Source organism: Chiloscyllium punctatum, chromosome 4, assembly GCF_047496795.1.
Source record: "Chiloscyllium punctatum isolate Juve2018m chromosome 4, sChiPun1.3, whole genome shotgun sequence".
NCBI lineage: Eukaryota > Metazoa > Chordata > Chondrichthyes > Orectolobiformes > Hemiscylliidae > Chiloscyllium > Chiloscyllium punctatum.
The window spans coordinates 4,395,072-4,416,189 of NC_092742.1; the positions used below are offsets into that span (position 1 = coordinate 4,395,072).

General features: G+C 44.1%; 1 protein-coding gene across 4 annotated transcripts in view; it reads right to left on the reverse strand.

Annotated features, from left to right (window-relative positions):
- ttll5 (tubulin tyrosine ligase-like family, member 5) overlaps window positions 1-21,118 on the reverse strand; it is a 453,533-nt gene that overhangs the window by 258,906 nt on the left and 173,509 nt on the right. For all 4 annotated transcript variants that reach the window (XM_072567973.1, XM_072567972.1, XM_072567971.1 and 1 more), the window contains 7 exons: window positions 19,839-19,871; window positions 13,633-13,787; window positions 12,418-12,760; window positions 12,159-12,279; window positions 10,898-11,044; window positions 8,717-8,811; window positions 3,917-4,050 (listed from right to left, as the gene is read on the reverse strand). In XM_072567973.1, the coding sequence (XP_072424074.1) occupies window positions 3,917-4,050; window positions 8,717-8,811; window positions 10,898-11,044; window positions 12,159-12,279; window positions 12,418-12,760; window positions 13,633-13,787; window positions 19,839-19,871 (1,028 nt within the window). The remainder of the gene's footprint in view (window positions 1-3,916; window positions 4,051-8,716; window positions 8,812-10,897; window positions 11,045-12,158; window positions 12,280-12,417; window positions 12,761-13,632; window positions 13,788-19,838; window positions 19,872-21,118) is intronic.

Consider the following 21,118-nt stretch of genomic DNA (forward strand, 5'->3'; position numbering starts at 1 on the left):
AAGTTCTCTTAAATGCAGTTCAAGAACTTCGATACCATATTTGGATTCCAGTTGATTTTTGGGTCGCTGCAAGTCATTATTATTACTGACCTGTTGCTTTTACACTCAGACATTTGCCTATCTATTTGCTTCTTGAATTTTCTCCTACTATATTTTATGTGGATGTCAGTATGGATCAGTATTTATTGCCCATTCCTAATTGCCCAGAGGTCAGTTAAGAGTTAACCACATTGCTGTGAATGTGGAGTCATGTGTCGGCAAGACCAGGTAAGAATGGCAATTTACGTTAACCTAAAGGACATAAGTGAACCAGATGGGTTTTAGTATCAGTCAACAGTGTTTACATGATTGCCATTTGGCTAGCTCTTATTAATCCCAGAACTTGCCACGTCTCACAATCGGTGATCTCAACACCACCCTCACCTGATGTTACCTCCACTTAATGAATCTCTACTATTCGCTTCAAACATTCCCTGAGTTCCACATTCTCATCACTCTCTGAGAGAGGAGGTTTCTCCTGAATTCCCCATTCGATTTCTTGGTGCCTATTTTACTTTGATGGTATCTAGTTACATTCTTCACCACACTGTAGTTACACTAACAAACTCTTTCATAATTCTACAGAGCTCTCTCCCCTTTGTCACCCTTTTGTCTTCTTACAGATGAGACTTTAAATTAAGGTCTTATCTGCACTCTCAGGTGGGCATCAAAGATTCTATGAGACTATTTCTAGAAAAGGATGAAAGTTCACTCTGGTGAGCTAGATTAATACTTACTTCCCAACCCAAAAGAAAATATTTTTGAGGGACTTCATGAGTCAAGTTGTTTGTCGTATTTCCTAAATTGTAACAGTGATTCATTTTGAAACTGCTGGAAAGGCAGAAAATGGAAAATAGCAGCAGGATTCGGCCATTTGACCCTCTGAGACTGCTCCATCATTTAATATGATTGTGGCTGATCATCCAACTCAGCTGTCTGTTCTGGCTTTACCCAATATCCTTTGATGCCTTTAGTCCCAAGTGCTGTATCAAACTCCTTCTTGAAATGAGACAAAATCTTGGCCTCAACTGCTTTCCATGGTCGAGAAATCCATAGGGTCACCACTCTCTGGGTGAAGAAATCTCTCCTCATCTCAATCCAAAATGGTGTACACAATATACTTAGACAGTGACTTAACTGTAAATCACTTTAAGAGGTCCTGAGATTGTGAAAAAAGGTATATAAGTGCAAATCTTTTCTTTGTCTACATAAAACCCAAAGCCTATGCAATTTGGGATATTGGAGTTGCTTTGTGGGTAAGGTTGCTGTTATAAGTCAGGAAGTCAGGAAATGTATTAAAGAAAAAGAGAGATCCTATAAAGTGGCCAAGAGCAGTGGGAAATCAGAAGATTGGGAAGGCTACAAAAACAAACAGAGGATAACAAAGAGAGTAATAAGAAAGGAGAGGATCAAATATGAAGGTAGGCTAGCCAGTAATATTAGAAATGATAGTAAAAGTTTCTTTCAATACATAAGAAACAAACGACAGACAAAAGTAGACATTGAGCCACTTCAAACTGATGCTGGAAGCCTAGTGATGGGAGATAAGGAAATAGCAGGAGAACTTAATAAGTACTTTGCGTCAGTTTTCACAGTGGAAGACAGGAGTAATATCCCAACAATTAAAGGGAGTCAGGAGGCTGAGTTGAGTATGATTGTCATTACAAAAGAGATAGTGCTAGAAAAGCTAAAAAGTCTTAAAATTGATAAATCTCCTGGCCCCGATTGGATACATCCTAGAGTTCTGAGAGAGGTGGCTGAGGAAATAGCGGAGGCATTGGTTGAGATCTTTCAAGAGTCACTGGAGTCACGGAAAGTCCCGGATGATTGGAAGATCGCGGTTGTAACCCCATTGTTCAAGAAAGGATCAAGACAAAAGATGGAAAATTATAGGCCAATTAGCCTAACCTCGGTTGTTGGTAAAATTCTAGAATCCATCATTAAGGATGAGGTTTCTAAATTCTTAGAAGAGCAGGGTCAGATTAGAACAAGTCAACATGGATTTAGTAAGGGGAGGTCATGCCTGACAAACCTGTTGGTATTCTTTGAAGAGGTGACAAGTAGGTTAGACCAGGGAAACCCAGTGGATGTGGTCTATCTAGACTTCCAAAAGGCCTTTGATAAGGTGCCACACGGGAGGCTGCTGAGCAAGGTGAGGGCCCATGGTGTTCGAGGTGAGCTACTGGTATGGATTGAGGATTGGCTGTCTGACAAAAGGCAGAGAGTTGGGATAAAAGGTTCTTTTTCAGAATGGCAGCCAGTGACGAGCGGTGTCCCGCAGGGTTCAGTGTTGGGGCCACAGCTGTTCGCATTATATATTAATGATCTGGATGAAGGGATTGGGGGCATTCTAGCGAAGTTTGCCGATGATACGAAGATAGGTGGACAGGCAGGTAGTACTGAGGAAGTGGGGAGGCTGCAGAAGGATCTAGACAGTTTGGGAGAGTGGTCCAGGAAATGGCTGATGGAATTCAACGTGAACAAATGTGAGGTCTTGCACTTTGGCAAAAAGAATAAAAGCACAGACTACTTTCTAAACGGTGAGAAAATTCGTAAAGCCAAAGTACAAAGGGATCTGGGAGTGCTAGTCGAGGATTCTCTAAAGGTCAACATGCAGGTTGAGTCTGTGATTAAGAAAGCGAATGCGATGTTGTCACTTATCTCAAGAGGGTTGGAATATAAAAGCACCGTTGTGCTACTGAGTTTTTATAAAGCTCTGGTTAGGCCCCATTTGGAGTACTGTGTCCAGTTTTGGTCCCCACACCTCAGGAAGGACATACTGGCACTGGAACGTGTCCAGCGGAGATTCACACGGATGATCCCTGGAATGGTTGGTCTAACATACGAGGAACGGCTGAGGATCTTGGGATTGTATTCATTGGAGTTTAGAAGATTAAGGGGAGACTTAATAGAGACATACAAGATAATACATGGCTTGGAAAGGGTGGATGCTAGGAAATTGTTTCCGTTAGGTGAGGAGACTAGGACCCGTGGACACAGCCTTAGAATTAGAGGGGGTAAATTCAGAGCAGAAATGCGGAGACATTTCTTCAGCCAGAGAGTGGTGGGCCTGTGGAATTCATTGCCGCAGAGTGCAGTGGAGGCCGGGACGCTAAATGTCTCCAAGGCAGAGATTGATAGATTCTTGTTGACTCGGAGAATTAAGGGCTACAGGGAGAATGCGGGTAAATGGAGTTGAAGTGCCCAGCAGCCATGATCGAATGGCGGAGTGGACTCGATGGGCCGAATGGGCTTACTTCCACTCCTATGTCTTATGGTCTTATGGTCTTATAACATGATCAGTGTATGTTTTCCCAGAAGCTGAGGAGCGACCTTATAAAAGGTTTATAAAATCATGGGGGTGAATAGCTAAGGTCTTTTTCCTCAAGGTAGGGGAGTCCAAAGCTAGAAGGCATAGGTTTAAGGTGAGAGGGGAAAGATTTAAAAAAGACATAAGGGGCAACTTTTTCATGCAGAAGGTGGTGCATGTATGGAATGAGCTGTCAGAGGAAATGGTGAAGTTGGATACAATTACAACATTTAAAAGGCATCTAGATGGGTATACGAATAGGAAGGGGTAGAGGGATATAGGCCAAATGCTGGCAAATTGGACTGGGTAAATTTAGGACATTTGGTCGGCTTGGAGGAGTTGGTCTGACAGGGCTAATTTCATACTGTACAGCTCTATGACTCGATAAGTGATTCTCATTATAAAAAGGAAATTATGAATAAATTTAAGAAGGAAAATATTGACAAAAATATTGCATAAACATACAACAACAGGAAGTAACATTCTGTAGATAAATGGAGTTAAGAGACCCTGCTAAATAATGTTAGTAATGTATTTCTTACTTGCCAGCTGCAGATGGATACCTACCTTTTGTGGATTTGGTGCTGTTTTGCTGCATACCGATGCTCTGGTTCCCATTCCTGGTTTGAGTCCCCAGGAAGACACTGGCTGATTTGTTTTTATGTGTGTAGGTTGTGAGCAGTTCCTCCAGATCATTCTCACTGAAAATTAGTTTTAACATTAGAGCAAAAAATTGAAAGAACTGCAGATGTTGGAAATCAGAAATAAAAAGAGAGATTTCTGGAAAAGCTCAGCAGGTCTGGCAGCATCTGTGAAGTGAAATCAGAGGTAATGTTTCGGGTCCAGTGACCCTTCTTCAGAACTTAGGAGGAGGATAACTGGACCTGAAAATTAACTCTGATTTTTCTCCACAAATACTGCCAGACTTACTGAGTTTTTCCAGAACTAAAAAAACATAAAATGCTGCAAAACATGTCTTCCCCTCAATTTCACATAAGGAGAACCACAGTCCGATTTAACCCTCTCCAAACTCGGCTCCTGAATATTCATCTAAGCCCCCTCCTGAAGTGGGCCGAATGGGTTTATTAAGTTCCTCTGTTCTCTTGTTTGATAATTCTACGTTACCAGCTGCTGCCTTACTTTGACCATCATTGCCCGTTCTTCAAAACTGCTCCACAACCTACATTGATTTAAAACCATCTACAACCACCAACTCAAGACATCACAGCTGTGCTGAAGGAGAGCACTATGGAAGACTCGAGCAGTGAGGTAATATGGGCAGAGCTCAGAAATAGGAAGGATGCGGTAACAATGTTGAGTCAAGATTAGACTAGTGCTGGAAAAGCACAGCAGGGCAGGCAGCATCCGAGGAGCAGGAAAATCAATGTTTCGGGCAAAAGCCCTTTATCAGGAATGACATGAAGGGATTTTGCCTGAAATGTCGATTTTTCTGCTCCTCAAATGTTGCCTGACCCGCTGTGCTTTTCCAGCACTACCCCAATCTTGACTCTAATCTCCAGCATCTGCAGGACCCACTTTCGCTAAGTAACAATTGTTGAGACTGTACGACAGGCCTCCCAACAACGAACGTGAGACAGAGTTACAAATCTGTAGAGAGATCATAGAAAGACGTAGGTGTAACAGGGTGGTGATAGGAAATTTTAATTTTCCCAACATTGATTGGGATTCACTTAGAGTTATAGATCAACATGGAGCAGAATTTGTAAGGAACATCCAGGAAGATTTTCCATAGCAGTATGTAAATAGTCTAACTCAGGAAGGGGCCATACTGGACCTGGTGTTGGGGAATGAGCCCAGCCAGGTAGTTAAAGTTTCAGTAGGGGATTACTTTGGGAATAGTGATCAGATTTCAATAACTTTTAGCGTACTCATGGACAAAGACGAGAGTGTTCCTAAAGGAAAAGTGCTAAATTGCGGAAAGGCCAACTATACCAAAATTCAACAGGAACTGGGGAATGTAGATTGGGAACAGCTGTTTGAAGGTAAATCCCCATTTCATATGTGGGAGGGTTTCAAAGAAAGGTTGATTAGAGTAAAGCAGAAATGTGTTCCTGTGAAAATGAGGGATAGAAATGGCAAGATTAGGGAACCATGGATGACAGGTGAAATTATGAAACTAGCTCAGAGGAAAAAGGATACGTACATAAGGTCTAGGTGACTGAAGACAGATGAAGCTTTGGAAGAATATCGGGAATGTAGGACCAATCTGAAACAAGGAATTAAGAGGGCTTAAAGGGGTCAAGAGATATCCTTAGCAAGCAGGGTTAAGGGAAACCCCAAAGCCTTTTATTCATACATAAGGAGCAAGAAGGTAACTAGGGAAAGGGTTGGCCCACTCAAGGACAGAGGAAAGATATGCGTGGAGTCAGAGAAAACAGGTCAGATTCTAAATGAGTACCTTGTATCAGTATTCATCCAGGAGAGGGACACAGAGTCATAGAGATGTACAGCATGGAAACAGACCCTTCGGTCCAACCAGTCCATGCTGACCTGATATCCCAACCCAATCTAATCCCACCTGCCAGCACCTGGCCCATATCCCTCCAAACCCTTCCTATTCATATACCCATTCAAATGCCTCTTAAATGTTGCAATTGTACCAGCCTCCACCACATCCTCTGGCAGCTCATTCCATACACGTACCACCCTCTGTGTGAAAAAGTTTCCCCTTAGGTCTCTTTTATATCTTTCCCCTCTCACCCTAAACCTATGTCCTCTAGTTCTGGACTCTCAGGGGAGTCTGGACTTTTCCAGGGAAAAGACTTTGCCTATTTATCCTATTCATGCCCCTCATAATTTTGTAAACCTCTAAAAGGTCACCCCTCAGCCTCCGACGCTCCAGGGAAAATAGCCCCAGCCTGTTGAGCCTCTCCCTATAGCTCAAATCCTCCAACCCTGGCAACATCCTTGTAAATCTTTTCTGAACCCTTTCAAGTTTCACAACATCTTTCCGATAGGAAGGAGACCAGAATTGTATGCAATATTCCAACAGTGGCCTAACCAATGTCCTGGAGGATGTTGAGGCTAGGGATAGATCTTTGATTATTCTAGGTCAAGTCAACATAAGGAGGAAGGAAGTGTTGGATCTTCTAAAAGGCATTAAGGTAGATGGGATCCACCCCAGGTTATTGAGGGAAGTGAGTGAGGAAATAGCTGGGGCTTTAACAGATATCTTTGCAGCATCCACGAACGCAGGGGAGGTCCCAGAAGACTGGAGAATTGTTAATGTTGTCCTCTTTTTTAAGAAGGGTAGCAGGGATAATCCAGGTAATTACAGACCTGTGAGCCTGATGTCAGCTGTAGGGAAGCTATTGGAGAAGATACTGTGGGATAGGATATATACCCATTTGGAAGAAAATGGGCTTATCAGTGATAGTGTGCAGGGAAGGTCATGTTTTAGAAACCTAATAGAATTCTTTGAAGAGGTGACAAAGTTGATTGATGAGGCAAGGGCTGTAGATGTCATATACATGGACTTCACTAAGGTGTTTGATAAGGTTCCCCATGGTATGCTGATGAAGAAGGTGAAGTTGCATGGGGTCCTGGGTGCACAAGCTAGATGGATAGAGAACTGGCTGGGCAACAGGAGACAGAGAGTAGTAGTGGAAGGGAGTTTCTCAAAATGGAGACCTGTGACCACTGGTGTCCCACAGGAATCCGTGCTGGGACCACTGTTGTTTGTGATATACATTAATGATTTGGAGGAAGGTGTAGGTAGTCTGATTAGCAAGTTTGCAGATGACACTAAAATTGGTGGAGTAGCAGATAGTGAAGGGGACTGTCAGAGAATACAGCAGAATATAGATAGATTGGAGAGGTCGGCAGAGAAATGGCAGATGGAGTTCAGTCCGGGCAAACGCAAAGAAATGCATTTTGGAAGATGCAATTCAAGAGTGAACTATACAGTAAATGAAAATGTCCTGGGGAAAATTGATATACAGAGAGATCTGAGTGTTCAGATCCATTGTTCCCTGAAGGTGACAATGCAGGTCAGTAGAGTGGTCAAGAAGGCATACCGCATGCTCTCCTTCATCGGACGGGATATTGAGTACAAGAGTTGGCAGGTTGTGTTACACTTGTATAAGATTTTGGTTCGGTCATATTTGGAATACTGCGTACAGTTCTGGTCGCCACATTACCAAAGGGATGTGGAGAGGGTGCAGAGGAGGTTCACCAGGATGTTGCTTGATAATGGAGTATGCTAGCTTGAGGAGAGGTTGAGTAGATTAGGATTATTTTCATTGGAAAGAAGGAGGTTGAGGGGGGGACCTGACTGAGGCCTTCAAAATCATGAGAGGTGTAGACAGGGTGGATAGCAAGAAACTTTTCCCCAGAGTGGGGGACTCCATTACTAGGTGTCACGAGTTCAAAGTGAGAGGGGAAAAGTTACGGGGAGATATGCGTGAAACGTTCTTCATACAGAGGGTGGTGGGTGCCTGGAAGGCGTTGCCAGCGGAGGTGGTCGGGGTGGGCACAATAGTGTCATTTAAGATGTATCTAGACAGATACATGAATGGGCAGGAGCAAAGGGATACAGATCCTTAGAAAATAGGTGGTAGGTTTAGATAAAGGATCTCAAGGGCCGAAGGGTCAGTTCCGATGCTGTAATTTTCTTTGTTCTTTGTTCATTCCTGTTCCTCGTTAAAGTTCTGGAGGTTTGATGTTTTCAACCTGAAAACCCCCACACTCCATGCTCAAATACCTAGCTTTTGTCCAGGCCATAAAAACAAGAAGCTCAAAGAAGCCGAGGACAGTCTCTTGAAAGAAGTGAGGAGCACAAACCGGAATGAAGGTGATGGTTATTGTCTTTTCACTTCTGAAGGATCATGATCACAGTGTGTTTTCTGTGCTTTTCAATCTCTTGAAAATGTGGCTGGGCCACTGAGTGGGAATGGCTGATGTGGACTTGGACTGGGCAGCAGTGGAACTGGGCGTACAGTGGTATGGTTGAACAAGCAGAAGCTTTTGAAGAATGAGGATACTGGGTCAAGAGATCATATTTTTCCTTGACTTCTGTTGAGGTTGGCTGAAGCTCAACATCAAAGTTAGCAGACTACAGGCAGGAACAGAGAGCCTAACCCTAAACCTCATCTCAGGATTCTCAAGTAATACTTTTCATGCCCCAATATTTTCCAAAATCCCCTCTCCAAAGACAAACAAAAGAATCTTCTTGGAGTTGAATTTTGAGGAATGACCTCACATTGGGCTCGGCACGATAGAAGTGAATGACATCACCCTCACACCATGTAGAGTCCTTGGGTTGAGCAGCCTGTGAATCAGGAGACTGCAATCATTTCCAAGTCCCCATTATCCACATCAGTGTAATGTATTTTCCATTCCTCTCACCTGGCTTTACTGACAAATACTTGGAATTCTTCCTGTTGGATGCAGGTCTCCGGCTTTGGATCCATCTGGCTTCTCTTAATCATTCGATCTGTTTCCTGCATTTAAAATTCAGAATTTGGTATGACAAGCTCCCAGTAGCATGGTTATTCAACTTTGCATCTTATTTCTGCGTACAATCTACAACTTTTTTTTTCACTGTATTTTCTCCCCACTCACACCTTCATCCAGAGTGCGTTAGGTTCAAATCCTACTCCAGAACTCAAGCATGTTAGCCAGGTTGACACATCCATTGTAGTGCTGATGGAGGGCTGCACTATCAGAGGCACTTGATGTTCGATAGGACATTTAATCTGTCATCTCATAAAACAGTCCAGAATTTTATGAACAGAATTCGGCTGGTAACCTGATCAAAGCTCCTTTCATTTGCCATACATGCAGAAGCAGATTAACAGCTCACTGCTGTTTCTGAGAATTTGCGATTGAACAATGGTTGCTACATTCAAGCACATAACTATAATTGCATTTTAAAGTCTGAAACATTTGAGAACTCAGGTGTCTGAGAAACATGATTAAGTACTAAGTAAATTTAACTTTCCTTCATTAATTACAACTGGCAAAACAAAACTTGGCTTGCCTCCTCCCCTAACTCTCCTGCAGCCTGTCTCAGAGGAAATAAGGAAAGAATGAACAAATAGTAAATAGAAAGAATGACCAATTGAGAGAGCGAGAGAGAGAGAGAGAGAGACGAGAGAGAAAGTGAAGGAGAAAGAAAATATCAAACAGAGAAAAAGTGAATGAGAGTGAATCATACTTTTGGAACTTTTTTGAAGTTCTAGTGAAACCTTATTTTGTAAATTTGGTGCTGAGAAAGGTAAGAGATATGAGCACTGGGACATGGAACAATTTCCATTTAGACTCTGAGTAAAGTGAGCTTTATTATTTTCCAGGAATGTGGCTTAGGCGAGCGCCCCATACTGCACCACAGTGACATTTTTCCAATCCCTGCATTAGTAATCATGTGGTGCTGTCTGTGATTCCCAGTTTCAGTTGAATTAACATGAGTTTTCTCTGTAATGCATCGTGGCCCACAGAGAGCTGTTCACAGAGCAAGGAAGGCAATGGTTAGCCTTCAGCAGTGTGCTGTGCACAGGTTTGCTCAGTGTGTTTCCATAGGGACATGGGACCCAGGAGATTGTTTCGGAGATTGTAGTAAATGTAAGGGGTCATTGTGCTTCTCTTGCTGGGTATAATATCTGCTGCAAGCACAGTGCCAGAGAATTCTTCAGCGTACTGTATCAGTTGCTTAGTTGGCATCTTATTTGCAATTTCATATAAATCCCTACAAAATGCCAGTTGCCAATTTAATAATAGTAGAAAGATGAGGAGGCCACTTAGCCTCTTGAGTCTGTGTCTTGTATCTTGATCTCAATTCAATATACCCATCTTTCTTCCATATCCCTGGATTTCCACATCCAAGAAGAGAACCTGTTGAGATCAATCTTGGAATCTCCAATTCATCACTCATGGAGTGGGATTGACATCATAATGACAATGACTTCGAGTCACAGAGTCCTACAGCAAGGAGACAGGCTCTTTAGCCTAAACTGGTCCATGACAACTAAAACAAAACTTGCATTTTGATGAGAAGTTTAATGCATTAAAACATTCCAAAAAGTTTCAGAGGATTGTAAACAAAAAAAAAGACATTATATAAGGAGATGAACAAAAGTTTAGGCAAAAACAAGGAGTTTAAGAATACCTTAAAATGAGAAAGTGAAGAAAGGTACAATGGTGCAACTATTTAACTATTGGGCGGAGGTACCTGAAGGCACAGCCACCAATATTTAAGTGATTAAAATAGGGATGCTGAAAAGACGAGAATTACAGAAGAAGATGGGCCCGAAGGGTCTGTTTCCATGCTGTACAGCTCTATGACTCATGCTCTTTTCTGCAAAGATCACATCAATCACTCTCACTAGAATGTCCCCTACCAGTACATCCCTCCTTGCTGTAGAATTGTCTCTTGTACCACAGTGTCCTTATCAGTTGTTTTATTCACCCCGCAGCCCTCACTCTCATCCAGACTGCAAATGTTTTTGCTCTGATCCAAAGTGGTATCCATAAACTCCCACTTCTTCTTTCCAGACTCTAAGTTCAAGATTGTGTTTGCCTGAACCTTACCTTATTGTAGCTGCGGATGAAGACCCCGAGTTGCTGTGCCAGCATGTGTCGACGCTCAGAGATCGGAAGGCGACGACTGGGCAATGTCACTATCACCGAGTGCTGGAGATTACTGGCTGCTCGCTTCAGAAACCTGACCACCAGATCCTGTCAGAGAACAAGATGGCACTGTCACTAGGACCCAGGGCACAACCATTCTTTGGCAAAAACTTGCTGACCATTAAAACAAGTTTCTAAAGCAACATTGCCTTCCCCAACGTGAGTGTCTTAGGATCAGGATCGGACATTCCCTGAACACTCTGCCCAGAACCATTTGAGGTGACTGATCTCCGCAAGCATATTCTTACATACAGTTAGGAATTCAACCAATGGAGAACTTATCCCAGAGTCCCAGTGATTCCAGTTTGGCCTTGATGGCAAGGGCAATCGTTCTCTCCCCTCCCCTCTGGAATTCAGCTCTTTTGTCCATGTTTGAACCAAGGCTGTGATGGAAACAGCATGGGAGTGCTCTTTCCAGAAGCCAAATTGGGTGTCAGCAGGTGTTGCTCGATGGCACTGCTAACAATAACTTCCATCGTGCTGGAAGCCTAGTCAAACATTCAGCTCTGAGTGAGTGAGTCATAAATTTGTGTTTAGATAACGAGAACAGGGGATCCAGATCAAAGACAGGGGAAAGTGAGTTCAGGTAAAGATCTGCCATAATCTAAGTAAATGGGGAAAATGCTCAAGGGGCTGAATGGCTCCCCCCATCCACCCACCACCCCCACCCCGTTACAATGGGTTATATGAAACTGGTGGAGCTTGGATCAGACATTCACAAGACATGTGCTGTTTCGTTACAGACAGGAAGAGTGGATGGCTGGACAAATTACAGAGAAGGGAGCTGCGGCCGACCACTAAGAAAAAAGCTGAAAGGTGGCAATGAGCAAAGCAGTAAGTAAATCTGCAGCTTCAGAAGGTGTTCGTTAACCAGTTAACACTTGACTACTCTGAACCACTGTATGTCTTGCTGCATTATATAACTCCATGCTGTCAAGCTGAATATGTAACCATTCCCTGAGATTTTGTTCCTGATATAATCTCCAGGCTAACAATAAACACTGGGTGCACACAAAAGTTCTTGGTCTGACCATTCATGTGAATCCTGAAGTTATACTTCGATTAAAACTCAAATGTTTATTTTCTGCTTAAGATGATGCTCATGGTCAGTCCCTTTTTTTAGCTTCTTACATAAACCCAGAACCAGCCACAATGTGTTTACCATTTGCTCCTCCTCCTGGTCAGTAAGTGTGGTGGGTTCATTCTGATGGAGACGCTCCCTGAGCAGCCGGAACTGTACACGCTGTAGATAGGCCGCGAAGGCCAAGCGTGCCTGTACCTTACTGTGGAAACAGATTGAAGAGGAGCACAGCATTAGATTCAGTAATACAACAACTGGCACAATTCTTCAAACCCAAAGTACTGTTGTCAAAGTTAAAAAACCACTAACAATGCAGACATGTTTACTACTTAGCACCAACCTTAGATTGGCCCCTTGCTGTAACATCTCAAGGAGGTTAACTTTTGGTTGCTTGCTGTTTTCTTCCTCTTTGGTTTGAGTCAAAGATTGCCCCTGACCAAGCATCTGTTTGCCAACAACCTCCCGCTCAGTGAGTTCCAGTTGTTCCTGCATTCCCTCATTATTGACTCTCAAGCTTTTTGAGATTGGTTCCTGAGCCAGGGCTTGGACAGGGCAGGTATGATCACTATTTTCTGCGTCATCCTCTGATATTTCCTCATCATCCTCTGCTTCCTCCTCCCCTTCACCCTCAGCTTCACAACCAGCACTGCCAGAAGAAGCAACTGCAACTTTATGCGAGGATCCTGAAATGTTAAACAGATCTCAAAGTTTCACCTGAGATGTGGAAGCCCAAAGACAAAAAAGGCATGTTTACATGATTTGTATTATATGTTTACTTGCCCGTTTATCCCCTCCTCCCTTGAAGGGACTGGCTCTCACTGGGGTACGGGGTCCCCCTCCCTCTCCTGAAGGGCTGACTCTCACTGGGGTACGAGGTCTCCCTCCCTCTCCTGAAGATGCTGACTCTCACTGGGGAACGTGGTCCCCCTCCCTCTCCTGAAGGGGCTGTCTCTCACTGGGGTACGGGGTCTCCCTCCCTCTCCTGAAGGGGCTGACTCTCACTTGGGTACGGGATCCCCCTCCCTCTCCTGAAGGGGCTGACTCTCACTGAGGTACGGGATCCCCCTCCCTCTCCTGAAGGGGCTGACCCTCACTGGGGTAGGGGTCCCCCTCCCTCTCCTGAAGGGACTGACTCTCACTGAGGTATGGGGTCCCCTTCCCTCTCCTGAAGGGGTGACTCTCACTGGGGTATGGGGTCCCCTTCCCTCTCCTGAAGGGGCTGACCCTCACTGGGGTATGGGGTCCCCCTCCCACTCCTGAAGGGACTGACTCTCACTGGGGTACGGGGTCCCCCTCCCTCCCCTGAAGGGGTTGACCCTCACTGGGGTACGGGGTCCCCCTCCCTCCCCTGAAGGGGTGACCCTCACTGGGGTACGGGGTCCCCCTCCCTCCCCTGAAGGGGTTGACCCTCACTGGGGTACGGGGTCCCCCTCCGTCTCCTGGAGCTGCTGCTCTCAGTGTACCAATTGTAGTAGAACATTATTGGGACATTACTGGGAGAGTCAATGAGTCTTGCTATAAATTGCACACAGATGCATAGATAACTAACAAGCACCTTTTCCCACTGCTGTCTGTGCAGCATGTTGGTTCTGCTTCCTTCTCTCTTCCAGTGACAGCAGTTTTCTCTCGTATTGCTGAACATGGTTGTGAGCCTCGACAAGCAACACCTCCGTTCGGACGGGCCCGTGATTGCTCTGCGTTACTCCATTACTGAAAGGGAAGGGAGTAAATAAAGAAAAATGCAGAAATATTCATATCCTATAAAAAACATTGAGTATTGATAAAATGGACAGTGTTACTTTTCAGGAAGAAAATGCTGAATTCTTTAATACAACAAATCAAACTAGTCTGTGTCAGTAAACAACTATGCTGACCCTCGCTATCGGTAGTAATAAAGAATCTCCATCTCTTGGAGAGTCATCTCTCAGTTCACACAATGTAAAGTTAATAACACAATATTTACAAAGCAGAATCAGAATAATTATGGTATCACAGAGCAATTAATCGACATTATTACAGGATTGCCAGAGTATTACAGGGCTCTGAACAGCAACATTACAGCACTAATACCTGATTTTTTTTTAAGATTAGATTATTTATAGTGTGGAAACAGGCCCTTCAGCCCAACAAGTCCACACTGACCCTCTGAAGAGCAACCCACCCAGACCCATTCCCCTACATGTACACCTTCACCCAACACTACAGGCAATTCAGCATGGGCAATTCACCAAACCTGCACATTTTTGGACTGTGGGAGGAAACCGGAGCACCCGGAGGAAACCCACGTAGACACGGGGAGAATGTGCAAACTCCACACAGACAGTTGCCTGAGGTGGGAATTGAACCCAGGTCTCTGGCACTGTGAGGCAGCAGTACTAACCACTGTGCCACCGTGCCACCCATTATTATAGAACAATTAACCAACATTATTATAGCAATCACGATAGAGTAATACATAGTCATTAATGAGGATTATTGCAGCAATAAGATTACGATATTACAGAGCTACAAACCACTATTTTAATAACATTAACATCACAGAGCTACTGATTAGCATTAGAGCAGCACCAACTGCAGGGCATTGGACAGCAATAATCAGCATTATTATAACATGTGTGAAATGATAACATATGCATCTGATTGACAATATCAAATATCTATTTCATATTTATTATGCCCTGGCACAGTCTGACTTTGTTTGCAAGTGGATTCTGATTGGTCCAAAGAATTAATGCTGATTGACAGTTAACTGCCACACTTTGATTGTATTTTAAAACAGGCAAGTTGACTCTGATTTTTCAGGGCATTGTCCCAGAACTAAGCTGCTGTTGAGTTGAAACAGACTCATGTGTGTCCATCTTCTTTCAGTCTGAAAGAAATAGGGCCCCGTTTATTGATACATATAGCTTCCATCACATGCAAATACATCAAACTGCAGATCTGATTAACAATCCTAAATTGGTTATCAACACAATTATTTGCATAGTAAGATTTGTTTTTATTTCATTAATTTGTAGGTTGTGGACATTGATGGCTGGTCCAGCATTTATTGCCCGACCCTAGTTGCCCTTTGAGAAGGTGGGGGTGAGCTACCTTCTCGAACTGCTGCAGTCCACCTGCTGTGGGTTGACCCACAATGTCATTAGGGAGGGAATTCCAGGATTCTGAATCAGTAATTTTTGTCTAGCAAATTTTATCTATCAAATAAAACAAAGAACTGCAGATGCTGGAAATCTGAAATAAAAACAGAAATTGGTGATGTCTATAGGAAAAAAACAGATTTAATGTTTCAAGTCCAATGACTCTTCATCAGAAATGACAGCAGCTTGGAAAAAATGGTATTTATGCTGAAGACAACGTTTGGGGACATGGAGGGGGAGAAGGGGAGAGATGAGTAGATAGATAGAGATGAAACACAGAGAAAGAGAGATATGAAAGGGATAGGTAAACAAGGAGATAATGGATAGCAGGCCAGGACAGAAGGAAAGCTGAATAAGTGAGGATAAGAGTTAAGAGTGGGAGAAAGAGGGTGACTGTGCTAAAGACAAGTCATGTTACAATAGGATTGGGTGTGGGTATGGGTAAAAATAAATCATTGAAGGATGGAGTCAGGCTCTAAAAGTTATTGAACTTGACATTGAATCCGTGAGGCTATAGAATCCCCAAGTAGGAAATGAGAAGTCGTTCTTCGAGTTTAGGCTGAGATCTGCTGGAGCACTGCAGCAACCTGTGAAAGAAACTTTTGGGTGGAAACATGGTGGTGTGTTGAAGTGGCAGGCAAATGGAAGCCTGGGGTTATTTTTGTGGACAGAGCATAGCTGTTATGTAAAGCAGTCACCCAGTGTACATTTCATCTCCCCAGTGTAGGGAAGACCACACTGCAAACAGTAAATACAGTTGACTTGATTGAATGAAGTGTAGGTAAATTGCTGCTTCACCTTAAAGGTGAAGGAGGGAGGAGGGAGGAAGTAAACAGGCAGGTGTTACACCTTCTATGATTGCAAGGGAAGTTGCCGTGGGAATGTGAGGAGATGTCGGGGATGGAAGAGGAGTGGAGCAGAATGTCCTGGAGGACCAGTGTCCATAACAGTCACCAACCTCATCTCATTTCATCTGGTGATCTCCTGTTACAGCCTGCAAGCTTATAGGGCCCCAAAACTCCGCACAGCCTACTTCTACCTCCTTCCCAAAATTCACAAACAGGACTGCCTGGGCAGAGCCATTGTTTCTGCCTGCTCCTGCCCCACAGAACTCATCTCTTCCTACCTCAGTCGATTTTTCTCCTCTCATTTACATCCACAATTGTTCTGATGCTTTACACCAGTTTCAGAATTTCCAGTTTGCAGGTTCCAGCTGCTCCTCTTTCCCATGGATGTCCAGTTCCTTTCTACGTCCATTCTCCATCAGGATGGTCTCGGGGCTCTATGCTTCTTCCTGGAAAAAAGTCTGAACTAAACGTCCTCCCAGCACCCTGCTCCAGCCAGCCGAGCTCGTCCTCATCCTGAACAACTTCTCCTTTAACTCTCTCACTTTCTCCAGGTCACAGAAATGACCATGAGCACCCACATGGGTCCCAGTTATGACTGTCTCTGTGTGCAGTATGTGGTACATTGCTTATTTCAGTCCTATTCTGGCCCCAGCCATAACTCTTCCTTTGGTAGATCAATTACATTACCAGTGCTGTTTCCCTCTCTCATCCAGAATTAGAAAAATCTATCAATGTTCCTTCCAAGATCCACCCTGCTCTCACCTTTATCTGGTCCATCCCTAACTCCTCCCTTCCCTTCCTTGACATCTCTGTTTCTATTCCTGGGGATAGACTGGCCACCAATATCCATTACAAATCCACCGGCTCCCAAAGTGACCTGAACTGTACATCCTCACACCCTGCATTCCTTTAATCAGCCCATCTCACTCTCCCAAATTCTCCTCTGATGATACCACCTCCCACAGGGGACCTAGATCTGCGTTTGTTGTCAACTGAGGAATTCCCACCACCATGGCTGACAGGGCTCTCAGACATATCTGACCCATCTTCTATCCTCACCTCTTCCCTTGCCTTTCCACCCATAACAATGACAGGGTCTCCCTTGTCCTCACTTAGCACTCCACCAGCCTCCCCACCCAAAGGACCGTAAGCCACCATTTCTGTCATCTTCATCAACCAGACACATATTCCCCTCTGCTCCCTTTCCATGTCAGCATTCTGCAGGAACTATTCCCTCCAGGATACTCAGGTCCATGCCTCCTCTGTTCCCAACATCTTCCCAAAGCACCTTCCCATACAATTGCAGAAGGTGTAACACCTGCCCAATTACTTCCTCCCTCTTCATGAACCAAGATCCCAGACACATCTTCCAGGTGAAGCAGCACATTATCTCCCAGAGGTAACAGTGGCTGAAGGGCCTGAACTGAAGGGAATTTATATTTGCCAGAAATTGGTGTTGGAGAGACTGTTAGGTCTGAAGGTTGATAAGTCCCCGGGGCCTGATGGTCTACATCCCAGGGTATTGAAGGAGGTGGCTCGAGAAATCGTGGATGCGTTGGTGAATATTTTCCAGAGTTCGAAAGATTCAGGATCAGCTCCTGTGGATTGGAGGGTGGCTAATGTTGTACCACTTTTTAAGAAAGGAGCGAGAGAGAAAGCAGGAAATTATACACCAGTCAGTCTGACCTCAGTGGTGGGAAAGATGCTGGAGTCAATTATAAAGGACAATATTACGACACATCTGGATAGCAGTAACAGGATAGGTCAGAGGCAGCATGGATTTATGAAGGGGAAATCATGCTTGACTAATCTTCTGGAATGTTTTGAGGATGTAACTCTGAAGATGGACAAGAGAGATCCAGTGGATGTAGTGTACCTGGACATTCAGAAAGCCTTTGATAAAGTCCCACATAGGAGGTTATTGAGCAAAATTAGGGCGCATGGTATTGGGGGCAAAGTACTGGGACTGCAGCTTTTTACAATATATATTAATGATATAGAAGATGGTATTAATAGTAACATTAACAAATTTGCTGATGATACAAAGCTGGGTGGCAGGGTGTAATGTGAGGAGATTGTTGGGAGATTACAGGGTGACCTGGACAGGTTAGGTGAGTGGACAGATGCATGGCAGATGCAGTTTAATGTGGATAAATGTATGGTTATCCACTTTGGTGGCAAGAACAGGAAGGCAGATTACTACCTAAATGGAATCAATTTAGGTAAAGGGGCAGTACAAAGAGATCTGGGTGTTCTTGTACACCAGTCAATGAAGGTAAGCATGCAGGTACAGCAGGTAGTGAAGAATGCTAATAGCATGCTGGCCCTGGTGAGACCGCACCTGGAATATTGTGTGCAGTTCTGGTCTCCAAATTTGAGGAAAGACATTCTGGCTATTGAGGGAGTGCAGCGTAGGTTCACGAGGTCAATTCCTGGAATGGCGGGACTATCTTATGTTGAAAGATTGGAGCGACTGGGCTTGTATACCCTTGAGTTTAGAATACTGAGAGGGGATCTGATTGAAGTGTATAAGATTATTAAAGGATTGGACACTCTGGAGACAGGAAACATGTTTCCGCTAATGGGTGAGTCCCGAACCAGAGGACACAGCTTAAAAATAAGGGGTAGGCCATTTAGGACAGAGATGAGGAGAAACTTCTGCACCCAGAGAGTGGTGGGTATGTGGAATGCTCTGCCCCAGAAGGCAGTGGAGGCCCAGTCTCTGGATTAGTTTAAGAAAGAGTTGGATAGAGCTCTCAAGGATAGTGGAATCAAGGGTTATGGAGATAAGGCAGGAACAGGATACTGATTGAGGATGATCAGTCATCTACTTGATGACCCTACAGCCTCTACGTCACAACATCAAGTTCAATAACTTTAGAGCCTGATTTCATCTTTCCATGTTGTCTTTTACCCACCCATACCCATTCCTGATACGACATGTGTTGCCTTTAGCACATTCTCACCTACTCCTATGGGTTGCATTCAGGTCTGAGGAAGATTCACTGAACACAAAGCATTGGCTCTGATTTCTCTCCGCAGATGCTGCCAGATCTGCTGAGCATTTCCAGTGATTTCTGTTTTGTTTTCAGTACTGCTCACCTATTCTATCCTACTCTTAGCTCTTATTATCACATTAAGCTTTTCTCCTTTCCTGGCCTGCTATCCCTTTTCTCCTTGTTTACTACCCCTTTTATATATCTCTCTCGGCTCCATCTCCAACTCTTCACACACCTCATCTCTTCCCCTCCTCCCCAACTTTAACTACAACATAAATGCCACTTTTTCCTAGCTGCTAACAGTTCTGATGAAGAGTCACTGGGCTTGAAACGTTAACTCTAATTTCTTTTCACAGATGCTGCCAGGCCTGCTGAGTTCGCCAGCAATTTCGTTACCTCGCAAATGTTGTTCAATTGCAGAATCAGATCTAATGTTGGACGCTGCGTTGCATGTTTTGCAAAGGCAAGCTAATTAAATAGATGACAGACATTTGCTGGTTCATTTCTCTGGGAATTGCCCTGACCAATCAAGAGTCACCTTGCCTGGTTTAATCATGGCAAAGCCTCTACTATTCAGAGTTCACGTGCCAACTCCTTTCATGGAGAATAAATGTTGATTTTTCCCTTGAAATGGTATTTCTTGTGAATTGTTCTGATGAGTGCAAGATAAAAAGCTTCATCAAAATGTGTATTTTTCAGTAACACTTAACAAGAGCTTTTGCTATTTACTCAAGAGACTTTGCCACATTTCAAGGCACTAAGCCAATTCCTTACCGAAGTTTTAACGAGGTAGCAAGTTTCTTCTTCCTGAAAATAGAAATAAAAATAGAAATCATGTCACAGAACTACTGAGGTAACAGCTCAAAATGCTCAGCCAAGAAAACTAACACGGTTGGCTGAATTTCACCTAAGCTACAGGAGTTCCATCATAAGAGCTGAAGACAGGGTGTTACACTGCTTTACTGCACAACAGGACCACGGCTGCATTTTGCAGACTGCAGGAAAGTGCTGCCAGCCTTTTACTACAGGTACCACTGCTGGAGTTGCATTTGGAACAGGAACATGCCCGAGCCAACTTTAAGTACATTTAAGTCATCATTGGACAAGCATATGGACGTACATGGAATAATGTAGGTTAGATGGGCTTCAGATTGGTATGACAGGTCGGTGCAACATTGAGGGCTGAAGGGCCTGTACTGCACTGTAATGTTCTGTGTTCTATGGAGTAGGGTAAGTGGGGAGCTGGGAGCCAATTAGTGTAGCCTCAGGAAGGGCAAAGAGACCCTAAGCAGCGTTCCCTCTAATTTGTATTCTTCTGCACAGACCTACAAGGTCCTGAACCATGATCCACATCGCCACTCCAATGGCCATATACAGAACATCAAAGTGGCTGCACATACTCGCAGCCTAGAGGCACTGTTGGCCCCAAAGAGAAGGCAGCACTGATGTCAGGTGTGTCTACTGCCACTGGGGAGGTGCCTCTCCAGGACAAAGAGTACCTCATAAAGGTGGTACCTCTGCCTGTAACACAGAAGCCCACTAATTTGTATTGCAGTTTCCCTAATCAGGACTGGCAGACCTCTCACCAGCTGGAAAGATGCCCACAAAGGCAATGAGACATCCTTCATTTGTCATTTAATTCATCCAAACGGGATTCCTTTCCTGCTACTGGCAAATTGGCGCGCACTAGAGGATGACAAACACTACGATGCCTTTCCATACCATTTTGCTTGTCATTCCCCTCCCAACTTATCCCCTGGTAAATGCCTTCCCTAATAGTCTGTTTAATGAACATGATAATGTATGCATAATCACAGAGCTATAGGACCAATCAAAATCTGGACCGGTAATGCTTTCACTAGACAATTTGATAAATAAGTGCCTCTGGGCGAGGGAAATGTCTGCTGGTATTCCTTTTCCTCAGTGATGCCTGTTAGATGATGCTCAGCTTTCATATCTACAAAAATCATTTCTTCTCACTGAGAGTCAGCCCCTTCAGGAGAGGGAGGGGGACCCCGTACCCCAGTGAGAGTCAGCCCCTTCAGGAGAGGGGG